This window comes from Bos javanicus, chromosome 29 (assembly GCF_032452875.1).
Source record: "Bos javanicus breed banteng chromosome 29, ARS-OSU_banteng_1.0, whole genome shotgun sequence".
In the NCBI taxonomy this organism is placed as follows: domain Eukaryota; kingdom Metazoa; phylum Chordata; class Mammalia; order Artiodactyla; family Bovidae; genus Bos; species Bos javanicus.
The window spans coordinates 18,287,958-18,304,138 of record NC_083896.1 but is presented as its reverse complement, the minus strand read 5'-3'; the positions used below and the strand labels follow the sequence as shown (position 1 = coordinate 18,304,138).

Genomic DNA, 16,181 nt, shown 5'->3' with positions numbered 1-16,181 from the left:
TTCACAGCAAAAATTCAAAGATTTATGAGATACCAAAAACAGCTACCACATTTTATATCTTTAAGTTTAAACCAGTATAAAACATACTTACATATCTGGTCCTAAATGAAAAGACAATTTCCAGATAGTAGTCTTTTTTGGGGGGGTGAGGGGTCTATAGCTTTATTAACTCATTCTGCTTTTCCAATTTCAATGCGTTTAATGAGGAAGAAAAAAACATTGCTTTTTCCTATAAAAGGAGTTCTTCTATAAAACAGAATAAATAATACCTATTTCTCCACCTCAAAGAATCACTATGAGAATAAATTATTTAATTATTGTGAAAAAAAGGTTTTTTTTAACCAAACTGCACAGCTTATGGGATTCTAATTCCCTCGATCAGAGATTGAACCCAGGTCCCAGCAGTGAAAGGGCCAAGTCCTAACCACTGGATAACCAGGGAATTCCCTATGAAAATATTTTTAACCAGGGCAACAGTACATAAAGGATCATTATTCCCAAACTTACCTGGTATCTTTAGCTGACTTTTGTATTAACTAAAATGGGCTCCAAAGCATTTTAAAGACTTTTTTACGGGGTGGGCAGAGGTGGAGGAGATAGCATTTGAGAACAGCCATCCATCTCTTCATCTATAGTTGAGGAAGCTGGGACCCAGAGAGGTGAAGTATCTTTCCTAACATACACAGAAAGTTCAAGGCAGAGCTGAAAGGCAAGGCCCAGGCATCCTCATTTTCAGGATCCATGCTTTTTTCCTATTCCACGCTGCCTTCCAACATTCCTTTTCTGGAGGTGGGCTTTTTACATAGTGGGAGGAAAGAAAATGGCTTAGCAATGAACAAAAGCTGGCTGACACCCACACTGACCTTTCAGGATAGAGTTGACTGACAACCCAGATGAGCTGGACTGCAGCACTGCGCACTTGTTCATAGTCATCAGAGAGCAGCTTACAAGCCTGCAAACAAGGATTCCAGAAGTCTGTTAGTTCCATGTCCTCCCAGGTGACGTTCAAACCACTTTCAAAATGAAGATAAAGTGGCTGGACCAGGATGCCAATCAAAATATGTACATATGGTTTAACTTCTTCAACCTTTGCACAGTAAAAAATTGTTTTGTGTACCCTCCCACCCCATGTCTGAAAGGAGAACCACAGACTGACAGCCCAAAAGCCAACTAGAATAGCATCAATCCTAGCAAAGCTTGGTCCAACCCCACAGTGCTACCCTTACAGGCTCAAACACCAAAGATGAGTTTTTCCCCTACGTGTAAATTCAGAGCACAAATTTCTGACTGACAGTCCATCTGAAAACTCAAGCACTCTAAATAAATGTACAATTTTAATGCCAAATTAAATGTACAATTTGGCAGCTTTTGGCTAAACTGCCAAAAAGAGGCCAAATTTTCCTGTTTTACTTTGGTCTGAAATGGAATATCCCTACTCCACCCACAGTCATAGCAACACCTTAGACTGCAACAACAGCCAGAACTACAGCTTTTGAAACTTTAAAATCTTATATTCCATGCTCTGACTATAACATGCTACTCTATCGGTTCTTCCAAGGTCATAACTTACCCATCATACCTGCTCTTCATCCCACTTGAACTAACTATCTCTTTAATCAAGGTCTCTCAACCTTGCTACTATCGACATTTTGGATTGGATTAATTCTTTGTTGTGAGGGGCTGACCTGTGCAATACATTTAGCAGCATCCCTGGGCCTCTAGCCATTAGACAGTCATAGTACCGCACCCTCTTCCTCTCTCCAGCAACTGCAATACTCAAAAATACCTTAAAAAAAAAAAAAAAAAAAAAACTTCTACACTAAAGAATCAATGCAGGAGATATGGGTTTGATCCCTGATCCAGTAAGATCCTACGTGCCACGGAGCCATGAAGTCCAGTGCACCACAACTATTGAGCCTGCGCTGTGGAGTCCAGGAGCCGCAAATACGGAAGCCCACAGGCCCTAGAGCCCATGCTCTGCAACAAGAGAAGCCACTGCAATGAGGAGTCCGTGCACCGCAACTAGCAAGTAGCACCTGCTCACTGCAACTAGAGAAAATTCCACGCAGAAACGAAGGCCCAGCACAGCCAAAAATAAATAAATAAAATTATTAGAATAAAAAATACCTCCACACATCACCAAATATTCCCTGGGGGGCAAAATTACCTTGGTTGAAAACCACTGCTTTAATTCCATCTTTTCTCTCCAAATAAATCGCCTTCTCTTTGCTCTGTACTCTTTCCTACTTCGGTCTCCTGACAGCACTGCCTGCATCATTACACAGGATCCCCTCAAGACTTGTGCTACAGCTGCTCCACGAACCTAAGACTTCCTAAGGGCAGAAGAACACTGGCAAAGACCACACTCTCTAGGGGATGGGTAACTCATGATATCAAACCTTATTAGCTGTACTCTGAAATCTCTTACACTCTGGCTTTCAACTTCCATTTCCCAAGGCAGCTTTTCTTAACCTTCCCCTCAGGACTTCTATCCCACTACTAGCCATCAGGCAATCAGTATATCTTAGAAAAATCAAGGTTATCATGCACAAACCCACTCAGCTACTCCATACCAGTTATAAGCTCATTTATTCCTGTATTCTCCCACATCTTGTTTTCTCAATAGCTGAGCTCTAGTTCCTAATCCTATTTTTGCTATGAATCCCATCACTTCCTCACATGACCATCCCTTACCATCCTCCAAAAAGATCTTCCTTGTGATTCTCTAAGATAGCATCCTATTGCTTTACCTCACAGCAATACTCATATGCTATAACTGTGCTTGCTTATTTATTAATTGCCGTCTTATCTACAAGAACAGGAAGGGCACAGGTCCCATCTAACATGCTTGGCATTACACAGCCAGCATTAGGTTCTCAATAACATCTGTTGATGAATCAGCTCATGAATCTGATTTTCTGCCTCAAGGAACTTACTCTATCATTTACTCCCCTTTGCCTCTTTCATCATAACACTTGCTGTCATTGCTGTTTAGTTGCTAAGTTGCATCTGACTCTTTTGTGACCCCATGGCCTATAGTCCATCAGGCTCCTCTGTCCATTGGGTTTCCTAGGCAAGAATACTGGAGTGGGTTACCATTTCCTTCTCCAGGGGATCTTCCTGACCCAGGAATATAACCCAAGTCTCCTACATTGGCAGGCAGATTCTTTACCACTGAGTCACCAGGGAAGACCACCATAATACTAGCTCTCCCAAAACACTAGCTCTCTCTCCAACATATAAATATACTTAGCAACTATCTTTAAAATACAACAACAACAACAACAAAAAACCCTTAATCCTATGCTCCCTTCTGCCAACTTCCACCCCACTTTCCCATCAGTCAAGTGTCTTCACTCATAGTCAATAATCACATTAAACTGGCTCACCTCAACAGACCCTGATCTGGTGCTCCCCAATCCCACCACTCTACTAAAACTGCTCTCTTTACAAACTCACTAATGGCCACTTTGTTGCTTAGTCCAATGACCAGATTTCAGCCCTATCCTAAATACCCTTTCACAAGCATTTTAACACTGCTGACTACGAGAATGCCCTACTGCCTCTTCCGGAATATGCTTTTCCTCCTCCCCCATCAAGCTGCTCCTCAGTTCCATTCTAGGGCTCCTTTCTTAAATGTCTGGCCTTGCCCCTGGCTCCATCCTTCATTTCTTCTGATTTTCTTCCTCTCCCTGGATACTGATGACTCCAAATATCCACCTCCAGCTCTGATCTTTCCTGAGTTCCAGACCTGAAATCCTCCTCATGAGTATCCCATCAACCTCTCAAAGTCAACATAATCCAAAGGGAACTCAGTATGGTAACTACTGCTGCCTCACATCTCAGAACCTCCCCCAGCATTCCACCCTCACTCTCTCGAGGCCCACAGCATCGCTTGCCTAATTAACCAACACAGTCTTAGGTCACTAAACACCTGAATCATCTGACTCTTCTTCCTCTGTATCTTTACAAGTTTCCTTTAATTATTTGGCTTCCCACACAGTTTTCCTATAGGTCACACCATCATAACCATTCTGAATTCATTCTACTTCATTTGTAAAAGAACATATTTGGTTTACACAGCAGTCATAGTGGCTGGGTTTATTATCAGCTACTGCTAAAGGCTTAAAACCACTCGATAGGCTAACAAAAACTGGACTCTGAGCCTGGATTTAGACTTCTTTTCTCTGGATACATCCAATTATTCTACAAGAGTAACTGTAAGGCCTTTTAGTTAGGCACTCAATCAGCTTGTCCTAATGATACTGTAACTTTATTGTGCTTTTCCTTATCAATGCTACAATAATCATGTGATATCTTTTCATCTGATCCCATGGTCGTGGTCATCCTCCTCCAGAAACACTCCAGTTTCTCAAGCGTGGTGCCCAGAATTGACTTCAGGTTTGAAGTTCTTACTCTGAACTCTGTTTTGTATACTCTGGGATTCATACTCAGCTACCGAAGTCCTCCTAAATGTCCTCCTCACACGTACTAGTGCTATTCATTACACATCCCCCATTCTCTTCTTAGAATGTATGTTGCGGATACACCATGACAATTAATACTGCCACTGTTAGCCAGATGAAGCTCTATGTTTTCAAATTCTGACAACCACTGTGACCCCTCTCAATTTCACCATACCTTCACCTCCCTCCTTTCAGACAGCAAGCATTTAAGGTACCTGATTGTAAATTGTTTGGTGTAACTTCAGTCCTCTTTCATGCAGCTGCAACTAGACAATAAAGATACAGTTTAAGTATTGGGGAGGGGGGAGTCAATATTTCCAAAGTCTCCCCTCAATCTCACATATTTTTCCCCATCACATCCCATTTACATGGTTCCCTTTGGCCAAAGTCAGTGCTATATAAATAAGAAATCTGAAACCTGGGCTTTTCTATAGAAACACTCAAATGCTTACTAAATCTAACCCATGGGCTGTCCCAAGGGGATACCAGGAAAAATATGAAATAATGATAAGGAGGCTGAGGAAGAAATGGTTGACACCATCTCTCCCTAAGGAGCACTCCTCCCCATAACTTTCACCTATACTCCTGAAATACAAGGGTACAACATGTACCTATTGTACCACAGTACCAAGTAACATCCCTCCCATGGACCTGGGATACAAGCTCTACCTTCCAGGTTTCAGAAATGCAGGTAAAAGCTACCAGAGAAGCCTACAAGATAAGCAACTGTTATAAAGGAATGTGTGTCTTTGAGTTCTGTAATGCCACCAACACCTTCCTGAAAGTGTGGATAAAGTATATCCTGGGGGGATTCAGAATGTATCTATCCAAGGTGGCATTAGCCATTAACTTAAAAAAAAAATGAAAAAAGAAAAGTACAAATAAAAAAAACGGACTCCATTTAGTTTCCATCATCATGTTTACCATGGCTTTTATAGCTGCTGTTCTGACACGTGGGTCCTGATCATTAAAGTAATCCCCGATAATCTTCTGAACATCTCTGACAGCTAGGCCTTCTGCATCTTTTGTGACATTTTTCTCCAAAGAACCAAGATTGCCAAGTAACTGCAGACACTTATTTCTTACACCATGAGAGGTATCTGTCAGGTGCTATGAAAAGAGAGAACAAAAGGACATGATTAAGATATCTTAAAAATAAACAAAAAGCAGAAACAAAAGCACTGCATCAACTTTAGGAATGACTTGAAACAATACATTCTCACTAGTCAGGTCTCATGTTTTCTTTTTTTATCTCTGGGGGTGGGGGTGAGTGGGGGTTGTTTGTTTTGGTCATGCTGTGTAGTCTGTGGGATCTTAGTTCCTCCACCAAAGATCAAACCCAGGCTCCAGCAGTGAAAATGCCGAATCCTAACCACTGGACTCCCAGTGAATTCCCTTCATGTTTTTCAAGCATATGTCTTCCAAAAAGAATCATGAGTTCTAAAGACTCCCAGTTATTCAACATCATACTCCCAACGGCAAGCACCTGGCCTTGGAAAGAATAGGTTACTTTAAATGTGACCCCTTAAACTGCATTTTATTTACTATCAAATCTAAAAACAGAACAAAAATTTTTAAATTTTAATATTCATACAGAAATATGCAAAAATATTAAATGTACAGTTCAATAAATTTTCACAAAACACACACAAATAAGCATCTAGATAAAGAAGTAAACATGAAAAATGCTCATGTCCCATCCCAGTAACTACTCTACCACCATCAAAAACAGCCACCATCACCAAAGCAATCTTGAGAAAAAAGAACAAAGTTGGAGGAATCATGCTCCCTGCCTTTAGACTACACTACAAAGCTTCCATGATCAAAACAGTATATTAACGGCACAAAAACAGTCACAGAGAAGGGAACAGAAGGGAGAGGCAAGAAATAAACGCACAGACTTACGGTCAATTAACCTACAACAAAGGAAGAAAGAATATACAGTGGGGAAAGGGCAGCCTCTTCAATAAGTGGTGCTGGGGAAACTGTACAGCTACATGTAAAAGGATGAAATCAGAACATTTTCTCATACCATATACAAAAGTAAACTCAAAATGGATTAAAAACGTAAACATAAGACCAGAAACTATAAAACTCCCAGAAGAAAATACAGGCGGAACACTCTTTGACATAAATCACAGCTTTTGTTGTTGTTGTTGTTGGATCTCTCTCTCCCAAGGCAAAGGAAACAAAAGCAACAATAAACAAATAGGACCTAACTAAACTTAAGAGCCTTTGCACAGCAAGGGAAACCACTGACAAAACAAAAAAACAACCAAGTAAATGGGAGAAAACATTTGTGAATAGTAAACAGTTTATATACCTCAATATCAAAAACAAACAAACAAAAAACCCAAACAGCCTGATACAAACTGAGCAGAAGACCTGAAGAGACGTTTTTCCAAAGACCTACAAATGGTCAATAGGCACATGAAAAGATGCTCAACATAGCTAACTATCAGAGGCAAGCAAATCAAAACCATCATGAAATATCACCTCACATTTCTCAGAATGGCGATCATCAAAAAGAATACAAATAACAAATGTTAGCGAGGATGTGGATTAACAGGAACCCTTGTACACTATTGGTGGGAACGAAAATTGGCGCACCCACTATGGAAAACAGTATTTTTCAAAAAATTAAAAATAGAACTACCGTATGATCCAGTGATTCCATTCCTGTGTAAATAGCTGAAGAAAACAAAAACACATCTTGGAAAAGACACAGGCATCCAATGTTCACAGCAGCATTAGTTATAAGAGCCAAGATATGGAAGCAATTCCAAGTGTCCATCAACAGAAAAATGGAAAAAGAAGACCCAGTGCATGTGTTTGTGTGCATACATATATACACACACAATGAATACACACAAACACATATACACACAATGGGATATTACTCAACTGTAAGAAAGAACAAAATTTTGCCATTTGCAACAACAACATGGATGATCTTTGAGGGTATTATGCTTAGTGAAATAAGTCACACAGAGAAAGACAAATATTGGATATTATTGCTTATAATGAAATCTTTAAAAAAAAAAAAACAAATATAACAAAACAGAAACAGACTTCAGATAGAGAGCAAATTAGTGGGAATCAATGGGAAGAAAAGGAGAAGCAAAATAGGAGTATGGGATTAAGAAGTATGAACTGCTACGTAAAAAATGAATAAGCTACAAAGACAAAGTGAAAGTTGCTCAGTCGTGTCTAACTTTTTGTGACCCCATGTATTATACAGTCCATGGAATTCTCCAGGCCAGGATATTGCAGTGGGTAGCCGTTCCCTTCTCCAGTGGATCTTCCTGACCCAGGAATCAAACTGGGTCTCCTGCATTACAGGTGAATTCATTACCAGGTGAGATACCAGGGAAGCCATAGCTAATATAAGGATAACTAACAAAAGAAAGGGACTTCCCAGGTGGGGCTACTGGTAAAGAACCTGCCTGTCAATGCAGGAGACATAAGAGATGCTGGTTCAATCCCTGGGTGGGGAAGATCCCCTGGAGGAGGGCATGGCAATCTTGTCTAGGAAATCCCATGGACAGAGGAGCCTGGTGGGTTACAATCCATGGGGTTGCAAATAGTTGGACCCAACTGAAGCAACTTAGCACAAACACACACAACAGAAGCAGAAGAGATTAAGAAGAGGTGGCAAAAATACACAGAAGAACTTCACAAAAAAGGTCTTAATGACCTCCATAACTACTATTGTGTGGTCACACATCTAGAGCCAGACACCCTGGAGTGTGAAGTCAAGTGGGCCTTTGGAAGCATCACTACCAACAAAGCTAGTGGAGGTGATGGAATTCCAGCTGAGTTATTTCAAATTCTAAAAGATGATTCTGTAAAAGTGTTGCACTCAATATGCCAGCAAATTTGGAAAACTCAGCAGTGGCCACAGGACTGGAAAACGTCAATCTGCAATCCCAAAGAAAGGCAATGCTAAAGAATGCTCAAACTATCATACAACTGCACTCATTTCACATGCTAGGCAAGGTAATGTCCAAAATCCTTCAAGCTAGGCTTCAAAAGTATGTGAACCAAGAACTTTCAGATGTTCAAGCTGGATTTAGGAAAGGCACAAAAATTAGAGACCAAGTTGCCAATATCATTCGGATGACAGAAAAAGCAAGGGAATTAAAAAAAAAATCTACTTCTGGTTCATTGACTACACTAAAGCCTTTGTGTGGATCACAACAAACTATGGAAAATTCTTAAAGAGATAGGAATACCAGATCACCTTACCTGTCTCCTGAGAAACCTGTATGCAGGACAAGAAGCAACAGTTATGACTGGACATGGAACAATGGATTGGTTTAAAATCGGGAAAGGAATACATCAAGGCTGTGTACTATCACCTTGCTTATTGAACTTATATGCAGAGTACATCATGCAAAATGCCAAGCTAGATGACTCACAAGCTGGAATGAAGATAGCCAGGAGAAATATTAACAAACTCAGATATGCAGATGATATCACTCTAATGGCAGAAAGTGAAGAGGAACTAAAGAGCTTCTTGATGAGGGTGAAAAAGGACAGTGAAAAAGCTGGCTTAAAACTCACCTTTCAAAAAACTAAGATCATGGCATCCATCACTTTATGGCAAACAGAAGGGGGGAAAGTGAAAAAGGTAACAGATTTTATTTTCTTGGGCTCCAAAACCAGTGTTGACAGTAACTGCAGCTGTGAAATTAGAAGATGCTTGCTCCCTGGAAGAAAAGCTATGACAAACCTGCTGCTGCTGCTGCTGCTGAGTCGCTTCAGTCATGTCCGACTCTGTGCGAGCCCAGAGACGGCAGCCCACCAGGATGCCCCGTCCCTGGGATTCTCCAGGCAAGAACACCAGAGTGGGTTGCCATATCCTTCTCCAATGCATGAAAGTGAAAAGTGAAAAGTGAAAGTGAAGTCGCTCAGTCGTGTCCAACCCTCAGCGACCCCATGGACTGCAGCCCACCAGGCTCCTCCATCCATGGGATTTTCCAGGCAAGAGTAGTGGAGTGGGGTGCCAGTGCCTTCTCCAATGACAAACCTAGACAGCATATTAAGAAGCAGAGACATCACTTTGCCAAAAAAGGTCCCTATAGTCAAAGCTATGGTTTTTCCAGTAGTCATGTATGGATGTGAGAGTTGGACTATAAAGAAAGCTGAGTGCCAAAGAATTGATGCTTTTGAACTCTGGTGCTAGAGAAGACTGTTGAGAGCCCCTTGGACTGCAAGGAGATCCAACCAGTCCATCCTAAAGGAAATCAGTCCTGAATATTCATTGGAAGGACTGATGCTGAAGCTGAAGCTCCAATACTTTGGCCACCTGATGTAAAGAGCTGACTCATTAGGAAAGACCCTGATGCTGGGAAAGACTGAGGGCAGGAGAAGGGTATGACATAGGAAGAGATGGTTGGATGGCATCACTGACTCAATGGACATGAGTTTGAGCAAACTCTAGAAGATGGTGAAGGACAAGGAAGCCTGGCATGAGGCAGTTCACATGGGGTCACAAATAGTCAGACATGACTTAGTGACTGAACAGCAACAACCAACTATAAAAATACTGAATCACTGTGTTGTATACCTGAAACTAATATAATACTGTAAATCAATTATAATATTGAGATAAACTAATGCAATATTAAAAAACAACTAAAGTAACCATTATCTTGACTTCTAACACAAAATTCTGCCTAGTTTTATAATTTGTAAAATCAAATAGTGCTACGCTTCCTTTGCTTACTATTATGTTGGTGAGAATCATCCACAGTATGGCATATAGCAATGGTTGATTCACTCTCATTACTATAAAGTATTCCATTTGTGTATACACCATAATCCATTTATCTTTTCTACTGTTGATAGATATTTGGGCTATTTCCAGTTTTGCATTATTATAAATATAATGTTACTATAATTATTCTTGAATGTGGTTTTTGATATACTTTTTCACACATCTGTTGAATACATAGTTGGAAGTGAAATTGCTGGGTCACAGAAAATGTATATGTTCAGCTTAAGAAGATACTGCCAAATACTATTCCAAAGTGGTTGTACTAATTTAACTAATTTACACTTTCACCAGTCATATGTAAATGTTCCAGATATGATACACCTCTGTCAACACTTAGTACTGTCAATCTTTTTTTAGCACTTCTCATCATTCCACTGCTACTGAAATAAACTATTTGCATAATGCAGTAACAGGAACTGAAAAGACTTTAGTGAAATGACTAGTCTCAAAACTAGGCAAGAAATAATGTAAGAAGAAGTTGGGACATGTGCCAAAAAGCAAGAAAATATCAAGGACTAATTGAGTCAGATAAAAAAGACAAAGAAATCAATCTGTATGGGTTCCCACTGTCAACATTTATATCAAAAGTAAACAATCAAACAAATCCAGAATGTAGGATATTCGACAAGACCAACAATCTGGTTTTGTCAATAAAACTGTGGTATTTAAAGAAAAAAAAAATGGGCCACTGATATTGATTAAAAGAAATTTAAGAGACTCTCCAAATATATGCTAAACCAAAATAAAAAACTATAAAAAGATATTTAATGCAGTTAAGAAAGTTTTAATATGAATTGGTATGAGATGATGTGGAACAGGCTGTATTAAAAAATATCAGTTATTATTAGTTAGAGATACATACTGAACTATGTATGATTTAAATAACATATCAGGGATTTACTTTAAAATATTACAGCAGATTACAACAGAAAGTGAGAGGAAAAAACAGATGAAAAAGACTGCAAAATAAAAATAATTGTCAAATTTATACCAAAAACTGCAAAGAATAATTTGAAATTTTCCATATTATAAAATATATATAAATTGGAAAAAAAAGACCTAGCTTCAAATTTCAGTTCTGACTCTATATGTGTACCACTGATCAAGTCACTAGACCTCTCAAGAGTCTAAGTTTCCTCATTTATAAAGAAGGAATAATAGTATTCCCTGGTGGTCCAGTGGTTAAGAATCTACCTTGCAATGCAAAGGACATGGGTTCGATCCCTGGTCAGGGAACTAAGATCCCACACACCAAGGGGGAATTAAGCCCGTGTACCACAACTATCAAGACTAGACGCCACAAGGATAGGTTCCACGTGCAGCAACAAAAATATCCCACCTGCCTCAACTAAGACCCAACACAACCATATAAACAATTTAAAAAAAAAAAAGAATCCATCTGTCAATGCAGGGGACATGGGTCCGATACCTGGTCCAGGAAGATTCCACATGCCGCGAGGCAACTAAGCCCATGCACTACAACCACTGAGACTACACCCCAGGGCCCACACACCACAATAACCAAGCCCGTGTGCCGTAACTACTGAAGCCTACACACTCTAGAGCCTGCATGCTGCAACTACGGAGCCTGCCAAGAGTCCACGCTCTGCAACAAGAGAAGCCACCACAATGAGAAGCCCACACACCACAACCAAAAGAAAGGAGTCACGCACCACAACTAGAGAAAGCCTGAACACAACAATGAAAACCCAGTGCAGCCAAAATTAAATTAAAAAAAAACCAGCCTGCTTAAGAAAAGGGAAGCAGGTGTGGGAAAGGTGGCAAAAAAAAGAAAATAGAGGTAAAAGTGGGCCACCTGGATGAAACAGGCCTGCTGATCTGGAATACACAAGCACAAATCTTCCAGCAATAGCTGTCTAACAAGGGGGCAATCTGTCTCGAAAGGTACTGAGCATCTGTTAATGGTTCACATCAGATGCTCTAGCAGAAGACTCCTGAACTAAATGGGACCTAGACATTCTCACAGAAGCTATGTTCTATGAGACGGCGGGCTGGGCAGGTAGGCTTACTCAGAGGAGAGAACAAAGGAAATCTAGTAAGCAAGTGAGGTGCAGAGGGGTGGGGCTCTCACAGAGGGACTGTCTCCTCATAAAAACGACTCAGTAGAACATTTGAGATCAGAGTTAATTCATGTCTCCAAGTTATTTAGGTTAAAGAAGTGTGAAACATAAACACTCTTAAGTGTTCACAATGCTCAAACTTATCCAACAAAATGACACGCTGAAACTGAAAAGCTAAGAGAAATTTCCAGATATGAAGCTGACAGTGACACTGTCACAGTTAATACAGCAATGCTGTTTTTTTAAATAAACTATTTTTATTTAGTACGGAAGCATCATTTGTCATAACTGAACTGTCAACTGAATCACCATCCCCTAGAAGGTTGCTACCATTATTACAAATACTTTATTTGATTTTCAAACAACAAACTAAAGTCTTCTAGTTCCTATTAAGGTAACCAAGGCAACACTGACGCATAACTAGCCTGTTACTGCACACTGAATGTTAGCCTCAAAGAAACGGTAAGTCTAAATCACACCCTTAGGGCAGCAATTAGTTTTATGATATCCTTCCCCCACAGGTCACTTCTTACATCACGGATATCATCACTAATAGATGCCTAGTGCCTGCTCTGCAGATGATGCTATTTTGGTGCTATACCTAGGCCATTAAAATACCATCATTTCTATATTAATGGAGTAAGCAAACCACATCCCCAATAAGACTAATCCACATCAAAAATAAGCTAAACCAATCAGTTTAAAACTACTGTTAAAAGAATAAAAAATCAATGATTAAGTATGTCAGGAAAATCCAAGAATGAGGTTAAATAAGACAAAAATAACTTACTGACTCATTCAGTTTCAATATGGATTTTTTTTCTTTCTTTTTTTTTGGGAGGGGCGTTGCTGAGCACCACACAGCTTGTGATATCTTAGTAGCCAACCAGGGATTGAAGCTGGGCCACAACGGTGAAAGCAATGAGTTCTAACCACTGGACCATCAAGGAATTCCCATTAACATGGATTATTTTTAAGCACAGATAAAAATTTAACATACCAAACAATGGAAATTATTCTAAGAGACAACCTCTCCTAACAAAAGAACATATAACATTTGCTCAGGTAGTATTTGATAAATGTTAAACTGCTGCCATGTTTCTGTTGCCTGGAGAGCTTAATGTACTTTTGCCACAGAATTAAAGAAACAAAAAAGAAATACAGAGACCAGAAGAAATGAGATAGAAAAAGAGAAACAGAATTAAACTAGGCTCTAAGGAAGCCATATATACAAAAATGACAAGATATTTATTCCCTAGAAAAATCTTCATGAATAAGAAACAAAGTAGAAGACCTCCAATTTCAGTTATGCAGATTCTACAGAAGAAAAGACTTAGTAATTTCCTGGCCAAATTTAAATCTCATCATCTATCAAATGAGGATTAGCTATACAATAGCTCAGCTGGTGAACAATCTGCCTGCAATGCAGGAGACCCTTGTTCAACTCCTAGGTCAGGAAGATTCCCTGGAGAAGGGATAGGCTACCCACTCCAGTATTCTTAGGCTTCCTTAGTGGCTCAGACAGTAAAGAATCCGCCTGCAATGTGGGAGACCTGGGTTCGATCCTTGGGTTAGGAAGATCCGTGGAGGAGGGCACGGCAACCCACTCCAGTATTCTTGCCTGGAGGATCCCATGGACAGAGGAACCTGGTGCGCTACAGTCCATGGGGTTGCAAAGAGTTGAACACAACTGAGCGACTAAGCATAGCACAGCACACAGTACCTCAAAGGATTACTGACAGAATAATAATTACTGACAGAGATGAATTTTGAGATGTTAAGAATACCCAAAATCATGACTTTCTTCCTACTATGAAGCAAAAAATATGACAGATTGATATCTCATATTTTAAAAATATACAAAGGAACAATATGAACTTCAAAAAATAATAAGGATAGAACAGATTATAATATTTTGAATAAATTAGGAGATTGATAAGAAGGGAGGGAGGGAAAGAAAGGGAAAGAAAACTTTCTTACAATAGCATGCCAAGTAAAAAATAGAGATGGAATAACAGCATCAGAATATCACCATTTTGTAATAATCAGAGTTATAAATGACTCAGCAAGATTTATTAATAGTTGCTAAAATAGAGAATAAAAGTTTGATGGGGAAGAGGACATTTACATTATCTCAAAGTATCTCTCCACAAATTACTCATTAATCACAGGAGGAAATAACAACTCTACAATGAAAAACCTGGCAGACACTACCTTAATCAAGTATCAAAGTTAACACCAATAATGAGTCAGACCTCACGTGTGCCTTATGATATGATGCACTGAGAAGGACACAGTATTATTTATGTATTATTCCCACCAAAACGTGTTATTTGAATCTAAACAGAGGAAATACCAGATAAAGCCAGGCTGAAAGACATTCTAGGGATTTACTGGTGGTCCAGCGGTTAAGAATCCACCTTGCAATGCAAGGGACACCAGTTTGATTCCTGGTCTGGCAAGATCTTACATGCTCTGCAGCAGCTAAGCCTGAGTGCCACAACTACTGACTTTGCCCTCTAGAGCCTGAAAGCTGCAACTGGAGAAAGCCCACACGCAGCAATGAAAACCCAGTGCAGCCAAAACTTTAAAAAAAAAAAAAGACATTCTATAAAGTAAACAGCCTATACTCTTCAAGTTAAGGCCATGAAAGACAAAGATAGCCTAAGGGACCATTCCAGATTAAAGAAAACAGGGACATGAAAACTAAATGCAACATGTGATTCTGGACCAGAAAAGAAAAATTTATATAAAATATAATATAAAAGATAATAGGTAGAATCTGAATAAAGTCTAATACTACTACAGATTAGCATTATATCAAAGTTAAATTTCCTGGGAATTTCCTGGCAGTTCAGTGTAGGATTCCATGTTTCCTCTGCAAGGTGCATGAGTTCAATCCCTGGTTGGGGAACTAAGATCTCACAGACCACACAGTCAAAAAAACAAACAGACAAAATCCAGAGTTAAATTTCCTGATTTTGAAAACTAGGTTTATAAAAATGATTTCCTCCTTCTTAAGAAATAAAAATTTAAGTATTTAGTGGAAAAGAAGTGTAATGTCTGCAATTTGCTCTTAAATGGTTCAGTAAAATATAGAGAGCATGAAAGTGAGAGTTGATCAGTCCTGTCCAACTCTTTGCGACCCCATGGACTATACAGTCCTTGGAATTCTCCAGGCCAGAACACTGGAGTGGGTAGCCTTTCCCTTCTCCAGGGGATCTTCCCAACTCAGGGATCGAACCCAAGTCTCCCTCATTGCAGGCAGATTCTTCACCAACTGAGCTATCAGGGAAGCCCCCAACATAGAGAGAGAATGATAAAGTAAATGCGGGAGAATGTTAATGATTAATGAATCAAAAAGAAGGGTATATGGAAATCTCTTGTACTATTTTCATAATTTTTTTTAGTAAGTTTGAAATTGTTGGGTTATTTGGACTTTGTCCAATACCCAACCAAATGCTTTCCCAGAATTCTCTGAGTGAAAGGCACCACCATCTAATCTGGCACATAAGCTGGAAACGGGAAATATCCTCAGCAATTCCTTCACCGTCACTCCATGCTCAACCAGTTATCAAGTCCTGCCAATCTTACTTCCTAAATATTTCTCAAATCTATCCATATCTTTCCATCACTTTAATTCAAACGACTATAACCTTTCATGTAGGCTACTACAATAACATCCTTTACTATCTGAGCCATGAGGGAAGCCCAGTGCAATAACATCCTAACTGGCTTCTTATCCAATAAGTTCTCTAGAACATATCTGGCTTTTCTTAAAATGTCTCTGATAGAATCAGTGGAGAAATGCTGCTTCTCTTCTACTTCTTAGGAAAATCTGTGAAGAATTGG

General features: G+C 39.5%; 1 protein-coding gene across 1 annotated transcript in view; it reads right to left on the bottom strand.

Annotated features, from left to right (window-relative positions):
- INTS4 (integrator complex subunit 4) overlaps positions 1–16,181 on the bottom strand; it is a 108,358-nt gene that overhangs the window by 59,390 nt on the left and 32,787 nt on the right. The window contains exons 5-7 of the mRNA XM_061406156.1: positions 5,391–5,576; positions 4,682–4,732; positions 864–952 (exon numbers count right to left, since the gene is read on the bottom strand). Of these exons, the coding sequence (XP_061262140.1) occupies positions 864–952; positions 4,682–4,732; positions 5,391–5,576 (326 nt within the window). The remainder of the gene's footprint in view (positions 1–863; positions 953–4,681; positions 4,733–5,390; positions 5,577–16,181) is intronic.